Source organism: Ovis aries, chromosome 2 (assembly GCF_016772045.2).
Source record: "Ovis aries strain OAR_USU_Benz2616 breed Rambouillet chromosome 2, ARS-UI_Ramb_v3.0, whole genome shotgun sequence".
In the NCBI taxonomy this organism is placed as follows: Eukaryota; Metazoa; Chordata; class Mammalia; order Artiodactyla; family Bovidae; genus Ovis; species Ovis aries.
The window spans coordinates 26298308-26317349 of NC_056055.1; the positions used below are offsets into that span (position 1 = coordinate 26298308).

General features: G+C 36.9%; 1 protein-coding gene across 3 annotated transcripts in view; it reads right to left on the bottom strand.

The window, feature by feature from the left end:
* AUH (AU RNA binding methylglutaconyl-CoA hydratase) overlaps positions 1 to 19042 on the bottom strand; it is a 201106-nt gene that overhangs the window by 91881 nt on the left and 90183 nt on the right. For all 3 annotated transcript variants that reach the window (XM_042242981.2, XM_027964187.3, XM_027964186.3), the window contains exon 6: positions 18477 to 18533. In XM_042242981.2, the coding sequence (XP_042098915.1) occupies positions 18477 to 18533 (57 nt within the window). The remainder of the gene's footprint in view (positions 1 to 18476; positions 18534 to 19042) is intronic.

Below are 19042 nucleotides of genomic sequence, written 5' to 3' on the forward strand. Positions count from 1 at the left end.
ATTCAACTAGATTGGCCATGAAAAAAAAGTGTTAAACTTCTTTAAATTGAAACAAAATGGCACTACTTAGTAGCAAGAAAACATATGAAAGTATAAATCTTAAGAGTAAATGACTCATTAAGCTGATATGAAAGCTAAAAGATAAACATAACTCCAATAAATTGATAATCACACACAAGCTAAAAATGTGACATGACAAAATACAAATTGTGTGGTATAAGAATAAAAATGTAGAGATTTAGAGTGTATTTAAGATATTAACTTAATACATACAGGCTTGTTAAGTTGCTTTATGTAAAATTCATGGCAACAAAGCAAAAATCAAGAGTAGTTACATAAAAGAGAAGGAGATAAGCATATAAGCTTATCAGTAACAACAACAACAAAATCTCCAAATCCCAAGGAGACCAAAAAAAGAAGAAAAGAACAAAGGAAATCTCCAATGAAAAGACACTAAATGGCTGAGTGGGTTTAAAAAACAACAAAGATTTATCTATAGGCTAACTTTAGATAAAAGACTTTAGACACAAGTATACACAAAGAGAGAAAGTCAGTTCAGTTCGGCTACTCAGTTGTGTTCCAACCCCACGGACTGCAGCACGCCAGGCTTCCCTGTCCATCAGCAACTCCTGGAGCTTACTCAAACTCATGTCCAGAGAGTCGGTGATGCCATCCAACCACCTTATCCTCTGTCATCCCCTTCTCCTCATGCCTTCAATCTTTCCCAGCATCAGGGTCTTTTCCAATGAGTCCATTCTTCGCATCAGGTGGCCAAAGTATTGGGGTTTCAGCTTCAGCCTCAGTCTTTCCAATGAATATTCGGGACTGATTTCCTTTAGGATAGACTGGTTGGATTTCCTTGCAGTCCAAGGAACTCTCAAGAGTTTTCTCCAACACCACAGTTCAAAAGCATCAATTCTTTCACATTCAGCTTTCTTTACAGTCCAACTCTCACATCTATACATGACTACTAGAAAAACTACAGCTTTGACCAGATGGACCTTTGTTGGCAAAGTAATGTCTCTGCTTTTTAATATGCTATCTAGGTTGGTCATAGCTTTTCTTCCAAAGAATCTTGCTTTTTCAATGATCTAACGGATGTTGGCAATTTGATTTCTGGTTCCGTCACCCTGCTTATTTAACTTATGTCCCGAGTACATCATGAGAAATGCTGACTGGATAAAGCACAAGCTGGAATCAAGATTGCCAGGAGAAATATCAATAACCTCAGATATGCAGATGATACCACCCTTATGGCAGAAAGCAAAGAGGAACTAAAGATGGCATCCAGTCCCATCAGTTCATTCCAGGTTTGGTCCCTGGTTCAGGAAGTTCCCCTGGAGAAGGAAATGTCAACCCACTCCAGTATTCTTGCTTGGGAAATCACATGGACAGAAGAGGTAGGCTGCAGCCCAAATGGTCACAAAGAGTTGGATGCAACTGAGCAAGTGAGCACTGTACTAAAGGGAGAAATAGATAGCAATAGTAGTGAGAGATTTTAATACCCTATTTTCATCAATGAATAGATCATTGAGACATAAAATCAATCAGGAAACACTGGTCTTAAATGACATGTTACATCAGATGGAACTAACAGATCTTCCATTTAAAAGCAGTAGAATACACTTTCTTCTCAAGCACATAAGAAACATTCTCCTAAATCATATGTTAGACTACAAAACAAATCAACAGACGTAAGAAGACCAAGATCATACCAAGCATCTATTTCAAACACCGAAATCAACAAAAATAAAACTAAAAACATGATTAAACAACATGCTCCCAGAACAACCAGTGGGTCAAAGAAGAAATAAAAATATGTCCTGAGACAAAGGAAAATGGAAATACACATATCAAAACTTGTAAGGATGCAACAAAATTAGTTACAATAGGAAAGTTTTTAGCAATAAATGTGTACCTTAAGAAACAATGCAGATCTCAAATGAACAATTATCAAAGAGCTACAAAGAAACTTCTAACCCAAAGTTAACAGAAGAAAAGAAAAACGAAAGGTCAGAGCAGAAATAAAAAAAGATAAACCTTTCTTGAGACTCTTCAAAAAAGAAAAGATTCAAACAAATAAAATAAAAACAAAAGAGAAGCTGTCACAAAACATACCACAAAATACAGTGGATCATAAGAAAATGAGAAAAATTAGACACCAACGAATTGAGAAAGAAAAGAAAAAAATTCCTAGAAACATATAACCTACCAAGACTAAATCATGAAGAAACATAAAATCTGAACAGACACAATACAAATAAGGAGACTGAATCTGTAATCAAAAACCTACCAATGAAAAGGACCACCAATGACATTTTTCATAGAAATAGTACAAATAATCCTAAAATATGTATAGAACCACAGACTCCAAGGGGATTCCCTGGTGGCTCAGACACTAAACCATCTGCCTGCAACGCAGGAGACATGGGTTCAATCTCTGGGTCGGGAAGATCCCCTGCAGAAGGAAACAGCAACCCACTCCAATACTCTTGCCTGGAAAATTCCATGGATGGAGGAGCCTGGTGAGCTACAGTTCATGAGGTCGCAAAGAGTCTGACACAACTAAGCGACTTCACTTCACTTTACTTCACTTCACAGACTCCAAATAGTCAAAGAAATTTTGAGAAAGAACAAAGCTGGAGAATGATGCTTCCTGACTTCAAATTATAATACAAAGATACAGTAACAAAACAATATAATACTGGCATAATGATATACATATGGACGAATGGAACAGAACAGAGGACCCAGAAATAAACCTGTGCCTATATGGTCAATTCACTTATGATAAAGGATACAAGACTACGGGCTTCTCCAATAGCTCACTGGTAAAAGAACCCACTTGCAATGAAGGAGATGCAGGAGATACTGGTTCAAATCCTAAGGTGGGAAGATCCCTTGGAGGAAGAAATGGCAGCCCACTAAAGTATTCTTGCTGGGAAAATTCCATAGACAGAGTAGCCTGATGGGCTACAGTTCACAGAGTTGCAAAGAGTCAGCCACGCCTGAGAAAATGCACATCACACACATACAAGACTACACAACAGAGAAAGGCCAGTCTCTTCAAAACGTGGCACTGAGAAGAATGGAGAGCCATATGCAAAAGAATCAAATTGGACCATTATCTTACCCCACATACCAAAATCAATTCAAAATGATTAGGGCATTCCCTAGTGGTCCAGTGGTTAAAACTCTATGCTCCTAATGCAGTGAGCACAGGTTTGATCTCTGGTCAGGAAATTAGGATCCAGCATGGCCAAAAAAAAAAAAAAAAAAAGGATTAAAGACTTACATGTAAGACCTGAAAACATAAAATTTCTAGAAAAAAGCAGTAAGGTCCCTAACATCAGTCTTGATGATTTTTTGGATCTGACATCAAAAGTAAACGAAACAAAAGTAAAATTAAGTAAGTGGGAGCTGTTGTTTAGTTGCTAAGTAAGTGGGAGCTGTTGTTTAGTTGCTACGTTGCATCTGACTCTTCTGTGACTCCATGGACTGCAACCAGCCAGGCTCCTCTGTTCATAGGGTTTCTCATACAGGAATACTGGAGTGGGTTGCCATTTCCATCTCCAGAGGTTCTTCGTGACCCAGGGATGGAAACTGCATTTTCTGCTTGGCAGGCAGATTCTTTACCACTGAGCCACTTGGGAAGCCCAAGTGGGAGTATATCACATTAAAAAGTCACTGCACAGAAAAGGAAGCCATCAACAAAATAGGTATTTCAGAATGGAAAAAGAAAGTCAAAAATAAATGATATATCTGATAAAGGATTACCACCCAAAATATATAAATAACTCATACAACACAATAACAAAAAACCTAAAAAATTCCAACTGCTTAAAAAAAAATGGGCAGAGAATCTGAAGACTTTTTTCCAACAAAAACACACAGACCGTCAACAGGTACATGAAAAAATTCTCACATCGCTAATCATCAGGGAAATGCAAAATAAACCCACAATAAGATATAAACTCACACCCATTAGAATGGCTATTACTGAAAGATAAATAGCAGCTTGTGAGGATATAGAGAAAAGGGAACCTCTGTGCAGTTGGTGGGAATGTAAGTTGGTGCAGCCGCTACAGAAAACAGTATGGAAGGCCCTCAAAATATCAGAGAAATAACATATGATACAGCAATTCCACTTCTGGGTATTTATCTGTAGGAAATGAAAACACTAACTCAGTAAGATACATGCACCTTCATATAATCTCTAGTTCACTACACTATTATTCACAATGACCGAGACAATGGAAGCCAACATGTCCATCAACGGATGATGAATGGATAAAGAAAACGTGGTGTGTATACAAACAATGGAAGACTATTCAGTCATAAGAAGAAGAAAATCCCACCATGCTATAGCATGGATGGACTTTGAAAGCATTATGTTAAGTGAATGATCTCACTTATCTGTGGAATCTTTCAAACAACAACAACAAACTCACAGATTCAGAACCTGATGACTGTGAGAGTCGCAGGGTGGGGGTTGGGTGAAATGGCTGAAGATGGTCAAAAGTTACAAACTTCCAACTATAAAATAAGTAATTACATTACATCTTGGGGATGTAATGTACAATATGGTGATACAGTTAATAATACTGCATTGTATACTTGAAAGTTGCTATGAGAATAAATCATAAAAGTTCCTATTGGAAGAAAAAATAGTAGTCCGTGTGGTGACAGACGTTAGCTAGACTTGTGATCATTTCACAACATATACACATACAGAATTATTATGTTGCATACCTGAAACTAATTTAATGTTATATGTCAGTTGTATCTAAATAAATAAATAAAGCAAACAACTGAAAGATGGATGCACAAGTATTCATTTAAGAAATCATAGTACCTCCTTTACAACCAAGATAAAGTTGCAAAGAGTGGACTTACTTTCTGCCTGCAACAGCCAAAACCTTTTCATAATACTAGACATGAGACAACAAAGAACAGTGAAGAGGGAAAATGGGAAACAAGCAAGGTGAGCTCTGTGTCTGCCCAAACTTATTATCTAAAAACAGTTTCCAGAACATAGCAGAGAGGCAGAAGCAAGTCAATCCAATGCAACTTTTCACTTGAAGATAGGCTGTAATCCCAAGAGACTCAAGTAACTAGAGAGTGCAGCACAGAGATAAGACTCTAGAAATCTGAAGAAAGGAGCTCTCACTTAGCAAAGTACTGACCATTATGCATGTGAGAAAACTCTGAGTCCAGGGAAAGAACTACCTGAAAGGATGAGAGATTCAAGAAGTTCACTAACTGCCAAGCAAAAGGACTATAAAGAAAACTACACCAAAGCACATCATAATTTAAACTGCTCTCAATCAGTGATAAAGTGATAAATAAAACTGTAAAGCAGCTAAAAAAAAAAAAAAGAATGACAGCAGAGTCCTTGCCAGAAAAGAAAGGCAGCTATGAAAACTGTGAAGCACATTCTGAAGATACTGAAAGATAGCAAATGCCAACCTAGAATTCTATACCCAGAAAAAATATTTCCAAATACAGAGTTAAAATAAAGACCTTTCCAAATATTCAAAAGCTGAAAGACTTAAGCAGCAGCAGACAGCACTACAGCAAAGTTAAAATAAGTCCTCCTGGAGAAGAGAATGATAACAGATGGAAGAAGAGAATGACAACACAAAGAAATAAAAGAATTAGCAAGAACCATAGATGTGAACACAGAAGATGTTTTCCTAATTACTTAAATCTCTTTAAGGAATAATTGATTATTTAATAAGAATAATTAACCATGCTGTGTGGGTTTATAGGCTATGCTAAAAGTAAAGTATATAACAACATCAGAACAAGGGTTAGTGGAAAACAACAAATGCACTTTAATAGTAAGTCAATAAAGGTGATAAAACAGAATCATACAAAATATTCAATTAATCCAGACAAAAATGAAAAGAAAAAGGGGAACAAAAACAGAACATATAGAAAACAAATAATAAAGCAAGAGATTTATAGGTATCAATATCAATCACATTGAACATAAATAGCCTCAGTTGTGACACAGGGTAAAAAAGCAAGATCCAACAATATGCTGCCTACTACAAACATATTTTAAATAAAAAGACACAAACAGGTTCAGAATAAAAGAAATGGAAAGACTATACCAAGCTAACACCAGTAAAAAAAAAAAAAAAAGAAAAAACAAAACACCTGAAGAGCTACACAAATAGCAGTCAAGAGAATTACATAGCAAAGACATTACAAGGATTGAAAAAGATCATTTTAAGATGACAGGGGTTCAATTCATCATCAGACATGACAAAAGTAAGTATCTAAGCACTTCAATAACAGAGCCTTGAAATACATGAAGCAAATACCAGTAGAACTGAAAAGAAAACAGAAAAATTCACAGTCACAGCTGGAGGTTTAAATTCTCTCAACAGTTGATAGAATAAGCAGAGAAAAAAATCAATAAAGACATAGAAGAATAACATTATTGGCCAACTGAATTTAATTTACATATACAGAATATTAAAAAATTATAGAGACAAAAGACCTAACACAATATGTTAGGTCTTAGCAGACCTAACACAAGATATGCTGTGTTCATGGGTCTACAGAGTCAATAATGCCAAATTATCAAATTTCCACAAATTGATTTTCAGATTGAAAGTAATCTAAATCAAAATCACAGCAGCATATATTTATAGAAATTGACATGATTCATATGGAAATGCAAAGCATCTACATTAGACACAACAACTTTGGCAAGAGGCCTAACATACTACTTGATTTCAAGATTTACTTTAATGTTCCAGTAATGAAAATGGTACAGTATTAGTATCAAGATAGACAATTAATGAGATAGAAATGAGTCCAGATATAAAGCTACACACATATATGGACATCTCATTTTTGAGAATGATCCAAAGGCAAATAAAAGGACAATCTTTTCAACAAATGGCACTGTAACAATAAATGTCTATATGGAAAAGCAGTATCAACTTATACCCTCACACCATATACAAAAACTGATTCAAAATGGACCACAAACCTAAACGTTTGCCAAAAACTATACAAGTTCTAGAAGCATAGCAACCCACTCCAGTACTCTTGCCTGGAAAACCTCATGGACGGAGGAGCCTTGTAGGCTGCAGTCCATGGGGTTGCACAGAGCCGGACACAACTGAGCAACTTCACTTTCACTTTTCACTTTCATGCATTGGAGAAGGAAATGGCAACCCACTCCAGTGTTCTTGCCTGTAGAATCCAGGAACAGTGGAGCCTGGTGGGCTGCCGTCTATAGGGTCGCACAGAGTTGGACAGGACTGAAGCGACTTAGCAGCAGCAGCAGAAGCATAGCAGAAAAACATTTATGTCTTCTGTTTAGGCAAAGATTTCTTAGATGCAACATTAAAATCATGAAAGAACAAAATGATAAATCAAATTTCATCAAAATTAAAACCTTCTGCTCTTTGAAAGAACTGCTAAGACAAAGACAGTCAAGTCAGATCAAAGGAAAACATTTGCAGAGCATAATTCTAAAAACGGGATTTACATCTGTAATACTCAATACTAGTAAGAACACTCTGGAGAAGGCAATGGCACCCCACTCCAGGACTCCTGCCTGGAAAATTCCATGGATGGAGGAGCCAGGTAGGCTGCAGTCCATGGGGTTGCGAAGAGTCAGACACGACTGAGCGACTTCACTTTGACTTTTCACTTTCATGCATTGGAGAAGGAAATGGCAACCCGCTCCAGTGTTCTTGCCTGGAGAATCCCAGCGAAGGGGGAGTCTGGTGGGCTGTCGTCTATGGGGTCGCACAGAGTTGGACACGACTGAAGCGACTTAGCAGCAGCAGTAAGAACACTTATGAACAACTCGAAATTCAGTAATAAAACAACGCAGTTAAAAATCGGTGAAAAGTCTGAACAGACAGATCATCAAAGAAGAAATGCAAATGTTAAGTAGATGAAAAGATGTTCAGTATAATTAGACATTAGAGTAAGGGAAATTACAACCACAACAAGATACCATATGTCCTGGAGAAGTTCTGAACTCATACTAAGCACTGGTGAGCTTACCAGACATCAGTAATGATGCAAAAGAAACTGGAATTCTCATTACTGCTGGTGGGAAATCTAACAGACATCTAGTCCAACCAACTTGGAAGCCACTTTGGCAGATTAAAATGTAAACATACGTTTTATCATATAAAGTTATCCAGTCCTAAGCATTTACCCAAATTAACTGAAAGCATATATCCATACAAAGGCTTATATACAACTGTTCACAGCAGTTTAACTAGAAATAAACCAGGTGTCTACCCACATGTGACTAGATAATCAAACTGTGGTATATCCATACAATGTAATACCAAACAGCGATTAAAAAAAAAAATTAGGTACTGAAACTCATACATGAATGAATACCAAAAGAAATACACTGAGTAAAAGAAGCCAGGCAAAAAGATTACATAATATATGGTATGATTTATGTAAAATTCTAGAAAATGAAACATATCTGTGTGTGTGTGCGAGTGTCAAAAACATGCTAAAAATACATGCAGCTTACTGTGCATCAACTGTACCTTAATACAGCTGTTAAAGATACTTTAAAAAGAAGAAAAATTACAGCAAACCACCACTCAATAACAAAACAAATATCTGTCCTGACAATGTGCCAGGTAATATTATAAGCACACATACTATCCTTGCCAATTCTCACAACAGCCCCATGTGTAGACATTATTCTCATTTTACAAAAGAAGAAAGTGAAATATAAAGTGCAGAAATAACTTGCCTAATAACGACTGCTTAGTGAGGGAGGTAGAATTCAAGCCCTGAGACACTCAGCCCAGAGCTCCTCCCATGAACCAGGACTTCACCTACAGGTAGAGATGGCTGCTCATCAGCCATGCAATCAATCACAAATGCCACAGTTGAGTGAGTAAGAATGTTCAATTTGTATAAATACAAAGAATGCAATTTTACCAGCTCTCCAAACAAGCTTTCTTGTTATCATTAGACCAGAACAAGTATTTTTATAACATAAAATGCTCAGGGTCACATACTGAGGATAAGTCTGAATGGTTCACACCCTATTTTGCATGCTATAGGCATCAGAGAGTCAAAAACCAGTTACCAAAACCAGTGATTTATGAAAAGAAAATTCAACTTTATTGTCAAAATACGGGAGAAATGTACTACCATTCTTCCCAATTTACACATATAGTATTAATCTGCCTTTATGAATTTTTTACATATTTAATTGCTCAGCATCTGCTTTCTACACTCCTTCAAGTGATTCTTAAAACTTAGTTATTTAACTTGATACATAAACACTATAGAAAATCCAAATGCAAATAAGGCTATATTGATTATAGTTGGGAAAAGGAAAGTAAGATGCTGCTCAGCAAATGAATAATCTGATTTCTTAAAATACCAAGTTATTAGTTATTTAAAAAAAAAAAAGAAAGCAACAGACATAAATCTGAGGTCAGCCAAAATGGCTGATTAATTCAACCTCATTATTATATAATTTGAATATATAAAGCAATAAGGTGAATTTTAATAAAGAAAAGCATGCAGTAAAAGTAAACAAAATATTTATGATTAGTAAATCTCCAATTTGCTTCATGCAATCAGTCTTTGAAGTTAATTTCCTTCTGTCTCCTCCAGGAGCAGTAAAAGTAGCCCTCCCAATCCATGGATTCATCCAACCTTCTCCAACCAAGTATATTCAGGAAAAAAAAAAAAATTACAGAAAGTTCCCAAAAGCAAACTGGCAACTATAATTGGCAACTACAGTTATCCCTTGGTATGCGAGGGGTATTGGTTCCAGAACCCCTCACGTATACAAAATCTGCTGATGATCTAGAGTCTTACATAAAATGGAGTATTACAATGAATACAATTGCCCCTCTATATCCATGGATGTCACATCCCTAGATTCAACCAGCTTCAGGTGGAAATTTCGATACACGGTTGAATCCATGGATACAAAACCCATGAATAAAGTGAAAGTGAAAGTGAAGTCGCTCAGTCATGTCCAACTCTTTGCAACCCCATGGACTGTGGCCTACCAGGCTCCTCCCTCCATGGGATTCTCCAGGCAAGAGTACTGGAGTGGGTTGCCATTTCCTTCTCCAGGGGATCTTCCCGACCCAGGGATCAAACCCTGGTCTCCTGCATTCCAGGCAGACACTTTAACCTTTGAGCCACCAGGGAAGTCCAATTGTATATTTACTGAAAAATATCTGCATATATAAGTGGATCCATGCAATTCAGGTCCATGTTATTCAAAGGCCAACTGTCTTTACCTAGCATTATATACAAACTGTATACACTGCATACAATTACACTGGATTTTTAACTACCTACACAGCATTTATATTATACAGGTACTATAAGTAAGCTAGTGTTAGTGCTAGTCTAACACTAATGGAATACTCAGATGATTACCAGACCTGTAGTGTCAAACTGCAGGAATGAAAGAGACGGTCTCTGGCTTTAGGTAGCTTCAAAGAATTGTATTGTTTTATATTTTACATTTAAATTTATGATTCTGAGTTCATTTTGTACACATTGTGGGATTTAGGTCGAAGTGTTTCTTTTCTTTTGCATATGGATGTCCAATTTTTTATCACCATACTTTCTCCACTGACTTGCTTATGTGAACTATCAATTATCATCCAGCCATATCTGCACAGGTCTATTTCTAGATTCTGTTGTGTTCCACAGATCAATGTGTCTCTTTCTCCCAAATCCACACTGGGTCTTCAGACCATAAATTCTCTTAGTTTTCCTTACTCTGAGAATATTCTCATTTCATCTTCATTCCTAAAGGACATTTTTCCTAGAATTCTAGGTTGACAGTTTTCTCCTTTTAGCACTATAGAAATCCACTTATTTCTGGACTCCACTGCTTCTGATGAAGAATCCAGTCGCTCAAGTTGTTGTTTCCCTATCAATAATGAGCAACTTTCCTTCAATTTTAAAGATGATGATGATCTGGCCTTTAGCTTTAAGCATTTGATTATGATGTGTCTGGTCCTGGACTTCTTTGGGCTTATCTGGCTTTGGTTCACTCACCTTTTTAAATCCTTAGTTTATGCCTTTCACCAAATTTGTGAAATCTTCAGCTATTTTTTCTTTAAAAATATTTTTCTGGACCCAACTCTTTCTCCTTTCCTTCTAAGACTCCTGTGACACAGATGTTAAACATTTCAGTACCATCCTCTAGGTCCCTGAGGTCCAGTTCATTTATTCAGGTTTTTTGGTTTTCTTCTCTGATACTGAGCAACTCCCACTGGTTAATCATGAAGTTTACTCACTTTCTTCTGTTATCTCTATTCTAAAACTTTCTATACTTCCATTTGTTCCTGTGGGTAAAGTCCAAAACTAAGGCCCAATATCATGTGCTGCCTAACCCTGAGGGAAACCAAGTGAACCACAAATGACCTGACCACACGGTCTCTTACCAATCCTGTTCCAAAGGATTATTAAGTCACCTAGACAAACCACCCTTCTCATCACGAAGACTAGGCAGTGTTCCTACTTATCCCTGGAGAGAGCGTTCCAGGTTCCTACCAGATTGTGAGACAACTCAAACAAAACAAATCACATCCTCCCAAAGGAACCAGGGGGCACACCACCTTCTCATCACTACAAAGCCTGCCTCCCACACTTTTCTTCGATGTTCCCGAGCACAACCTCCATATGATCCTGTGTACCATGTGGTGGCCTCCCTTGGGCTGTGAGTACATCCAACTAAGAAACTGCTATCAATCACACTTGTCTAGTGTGTTTGGCCATCTCCAGCAACCTAGGAAAGGAATCTCTCCCTCACCAACAAGGTGAAGAGGAGGCAACTGAAACAGTTCACCCTTACTTCTTAAAGCAGTAACTGCTTTAAAATCTTAGATAATTCCAACACCTGTCTTTCTGGATGACATCTGTTTGATCATCGCTCATGTAAACTGAGACGTTCCGGTGTTCACATGCTGAGTAATTCTGGCCTGGACGTTTTTGTTTCAGCATTCAATCAACTTGGCTGTACTCGGGCTGCACATTCCAGCCAGCCTTCTGTGAACTGTGGTTTCAGTGTTAGTTATGTTTGCAAGGCCTTTGGCCAGTCTCAGATCTGGGCAGTGGCTCATCGCTTGGTTCAAATAGTGTCTAGTTTGCTGCTTAGCGTAAGACACACATGCGCAGCTGAGGAATGAGTCCAGGAGCCCACTAACACATCTGTGGGGTCCCATTCCTGAGTTCCTCACTCTTTACTATTTCCCTGGTACTTTCTGGGTCCTACAGGGTGCCCCTTTTTTGGTCCTCCAGCCAGAACATTTGAACTACAGCAACAGGCTCCTAGTAGGAATGGGTTTCTGCCTCTAACGTGGCCCTATTCATTTCTATCCTTGGCAGAGCAACCAGGCAAATCTTTGAAGGCCTAAGATCACATTACATGCTGCGTGCTAAGTCACTCAGTTGTGTCCCATTCTTTGTGACCCCATCAACTGTAGCCCACCAGGCTCTTCCCATGGGATTCTCCAGGCAAGAACACTGGAGAGGGTTGACATTTCTTTCTCCAGGGAATCTTTCCAACCCAGGGACTGAACCTGCGTCTCCTGCTTTGGCAGGCAGACTCTTTACCACTGAGCCACCTGGGAAGCCCTAAGATCGCACTCTAACTCTGCTAATAACCTGTGTGGGTCTCTCTCACTCAGGGTAACAGCTACCTCTATGCTCTGACTTCTCTGATACTCGTCAGACAGCATCTCCGACCACTCTCCTCCTCCCATCTCTTATGGTTGCAGTGGTGGGGTGAATGTTCCAGGCATGCTCCCATCTTAGCCCTTTATCCTATATGCCCCTCTGTCTGAAATGCTCTTTTTTCCTATCTGTATGACAATTTCCTCAATTCCTATCAGTCTTAACCCCAATGTTACCTTCTCAATAAGGCTTCCTCTGAACCCTATTTTAAAGTGCAAGCTCTCATCCCTCCTCAGATCCCTTCCCCTATTTCTTTTTCTATAGCATTTTATAGTTCTGCCATAATTCACAACTTACTGTTTGCCATGTCTACTGCCTGTGTCCTGGAATGTCAGCTGCAAGGCACCAGTGATCTTTCCATGTTTGTTCACGGCTATATACCCAGTGTCTACACCAGATGGCTCAACAAATATTTGCGAATTGAGTGAATAAACATACCTGGAACCTAGTGTGTGAGCAAACGGAGCAGCAGTAGGAGAGAAGTTTTAGAGACGTGCTGGGGACCCACAATACAGGTCTTATAAACTGGGTTTATGACTGACAGGATCCACACTGTTTTCTCAAACTCACAATTCCAAGTTTCAACTGCCTTATTCCTGTTTGAATCCAACAACTTTGTAAGAGAGCAGTTATGATGCCTGTACACGTTTAATCTCTCCTACCAGATTTCAGATGGGCACTTCAAGGGAACACTGCTGAGTCATCTATATTTATACGTGTATCTGTATCTATCTGTTTCCTCTACAACAACTAACCATATGACTTACCAACCAATAACTTCTGAAACACCGTAAATAGACAGAAAAGAGTAAAGTGGTCATTGAACAGATTTTAAAGTACAAAGAAATGAGACTGCACAGTGTATGAAGTGTGTTCATGAATGCACTAGACTTCAGAGAGTCAAACAAGCACTGGCCTTTAGAGGTCACTAGCAATCAGTCCACTGATCCAGCAGCGCTGTCCACTGCACATAACACTGGTAAATGTTTGATATCATACAAGCCTCTTAAGAAAAGCAGTCTTATTTTTGTTGTTATGCTTTTCTTCTTCCTCAAATAGTATGACCTTATTAATCAGATTTGGCACAGAAAGGTCCTATGCTATTTTTGAAAATCAAATTCACCCTCACAGGATCAAGATGAGTCACTGTTGAAGATATTCAAAAGAATAAGGTCAGATACTGATGTAAATTCTAAGATTTCAACAAAGGTTATAAACAAAACTTTCCAAAATGACTACTGTGTTCAGAACAACACACACACTGGATTTAAAAATCTGTCATTACTTCATAGACACACCTTAAAATAGAGTTCCTGGACACCATGCCAAGAGACGCCTTATTGCTAAACACAGCCTACAGTGGGACAGGCAGTGATATCTCAAACCCCTCATCCTGGGGAGGAGAAAGAGACAAAACTGGGGCCTCTTGCTCTGGTCCTGTGAAATCTGAATGCTCTCACTTCCTTCCTTCTTTTTGGTTTTTAACAGAAAATAAAATAAAAACTCATTTTTCTTTCTTCCTTTCTTTTTTTAATTTGGGAAGCAGTCAATACCAAGAATAATTAAAGATTCTTTTCCTGTAAACCTTCCAAGAGGAGGATACTGGAAGTGTACGCACAGTTAAGTCACCACCGTAACCAAGTGATCAAAGTTACTGTCACCCAAAGTGGGACAATCTAACTCTTAAGTGCCAACACATTAGAAGAAAAGGAAATATAGAACATGGCCTACTTACTATTCTCTGCAAAAATTTTTTATCATAAACCTAAATATGAGGAAATAACTCAGTCAAATCCAAAATGTGTAAACTTCAAGAAGATAATTTGTCTGACTTTTTTTTGAAAGATTACTGTTCTAAAAAACAAACAGAGATGGAAAACTTTTAAAAAACAAACAAAAGTGTAACCTGTGACCTTTAAATAAATCCTGAATTAGAAAAGCAAAACAAACCAAAAGAAACACTATAAACAACCTTTTGAACCTGGGATAATCTGAATATTAATATTAATTTTAATACTGTTAGGTGTTACAATAGGGTTGTGGTTAGAGTCCTTTCTTATTCTTATGAAAAGCACATTGAAATATTTAAAGATTCACCTCTTAGTTTGAAATGGTTCAGCAAAAAAAAAAAAAGGCGGGGGGGGGGGGGGGCGGGATATGCATATGAGAGAGAGACAAAGAGTGGAAGGGTCTCTCTCATGAGGAGAGACCTTGGTGAAAGGTATAAAGAGGTTCATTCCACTGCCTTTCATATTTCCTAAAGTTTGAATATTTCAAAAAAAAAAAAAGGCTAGAGAGAATGAAAGTCAACCACAGAGCAATGGAAATACTAGACATCTTGTCCACAGTGGTGTATATCCAAGCAAAAAGCAAAGAACAGTTTTCTTAGTTATAATAAAGTTTCCTGACATATACCCAAATCCTCTAGTAGAAGCTGTTAAGCAGAGACAGGGAATAAAAGATACTGCCACTATTTTCTGTGCACATTTAACAGAAATTTTCTAAACTGTCAAATAACAGAATCCTAAGCCCCTGAACTTGTTTTATTGTGGTTTTATAAACATGTTTAAGGGCAGTATTGTTTGGGGAGCTATTTCCAAAAGATAATTTTATTTTATAGTACCGGAGCATTCTCCCAGTTAGAGAGAAGACAGGAAGTTTAGCTGCTTTCTTAAAGGTGAAAATACTGGAGAACAGATAGGGCTATTTAGTATATAAACATCCCAAATATAATTTAAAATATCATAGGAAGATTCCAGGGTAACAATATTAATGACTTTTAAACTTTACATCATTAAATTTTATTTTTTATATTTTATAATGTCTATATAAATATGTATAAAACAAATAAAGGTACTGGTACACTCCATTTTTATCTGACAAACTACAGCTTGAAGAAGTTCAATTTGCGTTTAGTCTGTTTCTACCTTTCTTTACATCTTACTTTTTTTTTAAACTATGTAATTTTAATAGTCAAGTAAAAACTGAAATTTAGAACACTAAACCTAAAACTTATAGTGATGGTCCACTCATTAGAAATAGTACTATCACTTTAAAACAATCATTTTATAATTTAACTTGTTGCATTATAAGAAAAATTATAAAATATACCATAAAAATAATCATGTTGTTATTCAGACTCAAGTTCAAGTAGAAACAAAAACCCAAAAGTAAATATCAGGTTTTGATCATTTCTTAGTAAACCGTTATCATAAAAGGTTAGAAGTGATAATAATATGCAAACTAAGAGCATCAGGTTAACTCTTGCAGCTGATCAAACATACAGTAAATACGAATGGAGAGGTATAGTTTCACTTGGATTAACTTTCAAATGCTGGCCAGTATGAAACCATGAACTTGCAACAACTTAGAAGAGCATTTTTCTCAGAGTTACAGACATAGATCTTCTAGACTGAATGGAATCCATACATTTTACCCCAAAATATTTATTCCATCCATAGGATTAAAAAGGAAAGAAAAGTCTTATTTTTTCCCCCCACAATACTCTTGCTGTATTTGAATTCTTTCTAGTTATCTTCTATCCATCTTCTATCCATAGCCACCGTTGTCTGAAACAGATGGAAGGCTGGGACCTCTGACACTGAAGACAGGCTCACTGATAAGGGTCAGGAGCACCTGGCTGCTCAATGAGCATCTACATCACGAAGCAAGTTCGGTACCACAAGGAAGGGAGAAAAAAATTCAGTGTAGCCTGCTACGTCTATTATAGTAATAAGCTCTTCATAACAGCAGCAATGTTCACAGTCCAAAAAAAAGGCAAGGGAACACCCCAGAGATCATTTTAGTCATAGAAAATCCACCAATTTAAAAACAGTTTTAAGAAAAAATAACACAGGGGACTTCCCTCCAATGCAGGGGGCGCAGGTTCAATCCCTGGCTATGGAGCTAAGATCCCAGGTCACCTGTGGCCAAAAAACCAAAACATAAAACAGGAGCAACACTGTAACAAATTCAGCAGAGACATTTTTTTAAAATGTCCACATTAAAAAAAATATATTTAAAAGCAGAAGAAAAAATAAGCAGTATTTTCATAGAAGGATCATCTAAGAGAAAGGGAAGGAGAAAAATGAAAATGGAGAAAATATTTGTGGATTAAAAAAATTTTATATGCATAAGACAGAAGAGGATTTTCTCCATAAAATTTTCAGAAATAACCTCTTTAGATATACTTTATAAAAATGCTTGCTTAAGCTATTCTGCTGTTATTAAAACAAACAAAAACAGACTTTACTTTGGGATACTTTAATAACCATAATACTAATACAACAGTGAAGCAAAAACTTCTGCATGCACCTCTTATTATCTAAATGTGAATATGTGGCTTTATACAAAATTAGACTTTCAATAAGTTCAGTATTACATAATTACATGCACTATGAACTTGAAAGCTTTATTATATTAAAGGAACAACTGACATATATTACTTCAGATTCACTTAGAAATAAAGGGAAGAAAAAAAAGACAGAAAACTATCCTTTATAAATATATGGAAAATGTTAAAATATTCCAAATTTTATGACAAATAAATTCAATAAAAATTTTTTAAATAACAGTATTTATGAGAATCCAAACTCAATCATATTACAAAACATAGGTTCTGATTAATGGATCCACTATTGCAGAAGACCCCAAAAACTGAAGTACACTGGAAAGAAAAGGCTAGTTTCTAGACCTAATACGACACAGGCAGCTCCCAACAGAAGACAGAAGGAGCTAAAGCTTTATAAATCCTTTCGGCTTTTTCACGAGTCACGGTAAAAAAGACCAGCATGGTAAAACAGGTAGACAGTAAATGCTTTTACTTACAAGAATATCACTTTTTGCACATTACCAAAGTAGAAAACTTAGTGAATCATATACATTGATCTGGGTAGTCTTTAATTTCATTGAATTATGTTTTAATTTCTATCTACACACCCTAATCAAATAAATAGTCTTATAATAAGGTTAAACAGATAATTTTAACTCAGGTACAAAAGAAGTGTTCAAACACTGCTCTAAATTTTTAATTATTATTTCATTCATAAACTAGTAAGTTATCAAGGAGTACAGCCTCAGATGAAGCCTACTTTTTGAAAGAAAAGACTTCAACAGAATGGTAATGTCTCCAAATTCTCTGCAGCAGACAAAAGAACAAAAATTTCAGATTTACCTTGTGATGAAAGATTTCATTATCAACGCTGGAAAAGTACTTTATTAATCTGCCAAAAGCAGCAGCTCAACAATCTTTTTTGTAGTAACAGAGAAGAAATAACACCTCTTCAGATCCAAATTCAGCCTACCAAACAACACCAACCTTTGTCCAGCTGCACAGAAACACAAGCAAGCTGGCAAGAAGCCTGGGAACCTCTGCCCCCTCCTCCACTGGGGTCTGTGTGTTTCAGGCGCTAAGGACACACACATTTACATACTCACATTGAAGTTTCAAAATACAAGTGTAATCCTTCAAGAATCATGTGACGAGTGTAATAATTTTAAAGTTAAGAAATCATACAGAAAAGCACAGGACAAGCACAAAAAGAGGGCAAGACAGCAACAGGCAACGCGTCTGCAATCTCCACACCTACAGAAACCAAAAAATGCCTTTTGAATAAGGACTCTGTTACAAGCAAACAAGACCGCATTAGTCTCTTTACCCAAAATGTTTGTTGCCTTTTCAACTAACACCTTTTTTCCTTATGCTCTGTTTCCAGGGACAGATCAAGATGGGCATGAACAATTCATACCTCCACCAGGAATAATTGCCAACTTTGTCTCAACCAGGCCCATTTTTGCAGAGGAAGCTGAAAAGGAAAGAAGAAAATTAAGTAACATCCATATCATCAAATTCAAATATGATGACTTGAAAAAGTTAGTAAAATAAGCTAGAAATATTGTTTACTAATTAAATTTGTGTCATAAATCTTAAATCACTTCAGAAAGTATTCAGTTATGGAAATAAGTAAACATTCTAAATGATATATATTAAGAGATTCACACAACTTTTTCTGATAAAAATTGCTTGGCAGCAAATCAATTTTTGATGTAGAAAGACCAGGGGTGTTAACTACATAATTTGACCTGATACTGCCAAGTCATGTTTGAAGGCATAGATCTCATTCATTATTCAGGATCAGGAGGGAGACTGTGTCTGACAAGTAAGAATTCTTTAGCTGCCTGAACAGTCCTCTAGATCAAATAGCTTAATATATCATATCAGATATGGCAACTCTTCAAGACCAAATCTCTAGTTACTTTTGACAAATGGTTTTACTGTTCTGACAGCTGGATAGGGTTCCTCTTTCCATGTTTG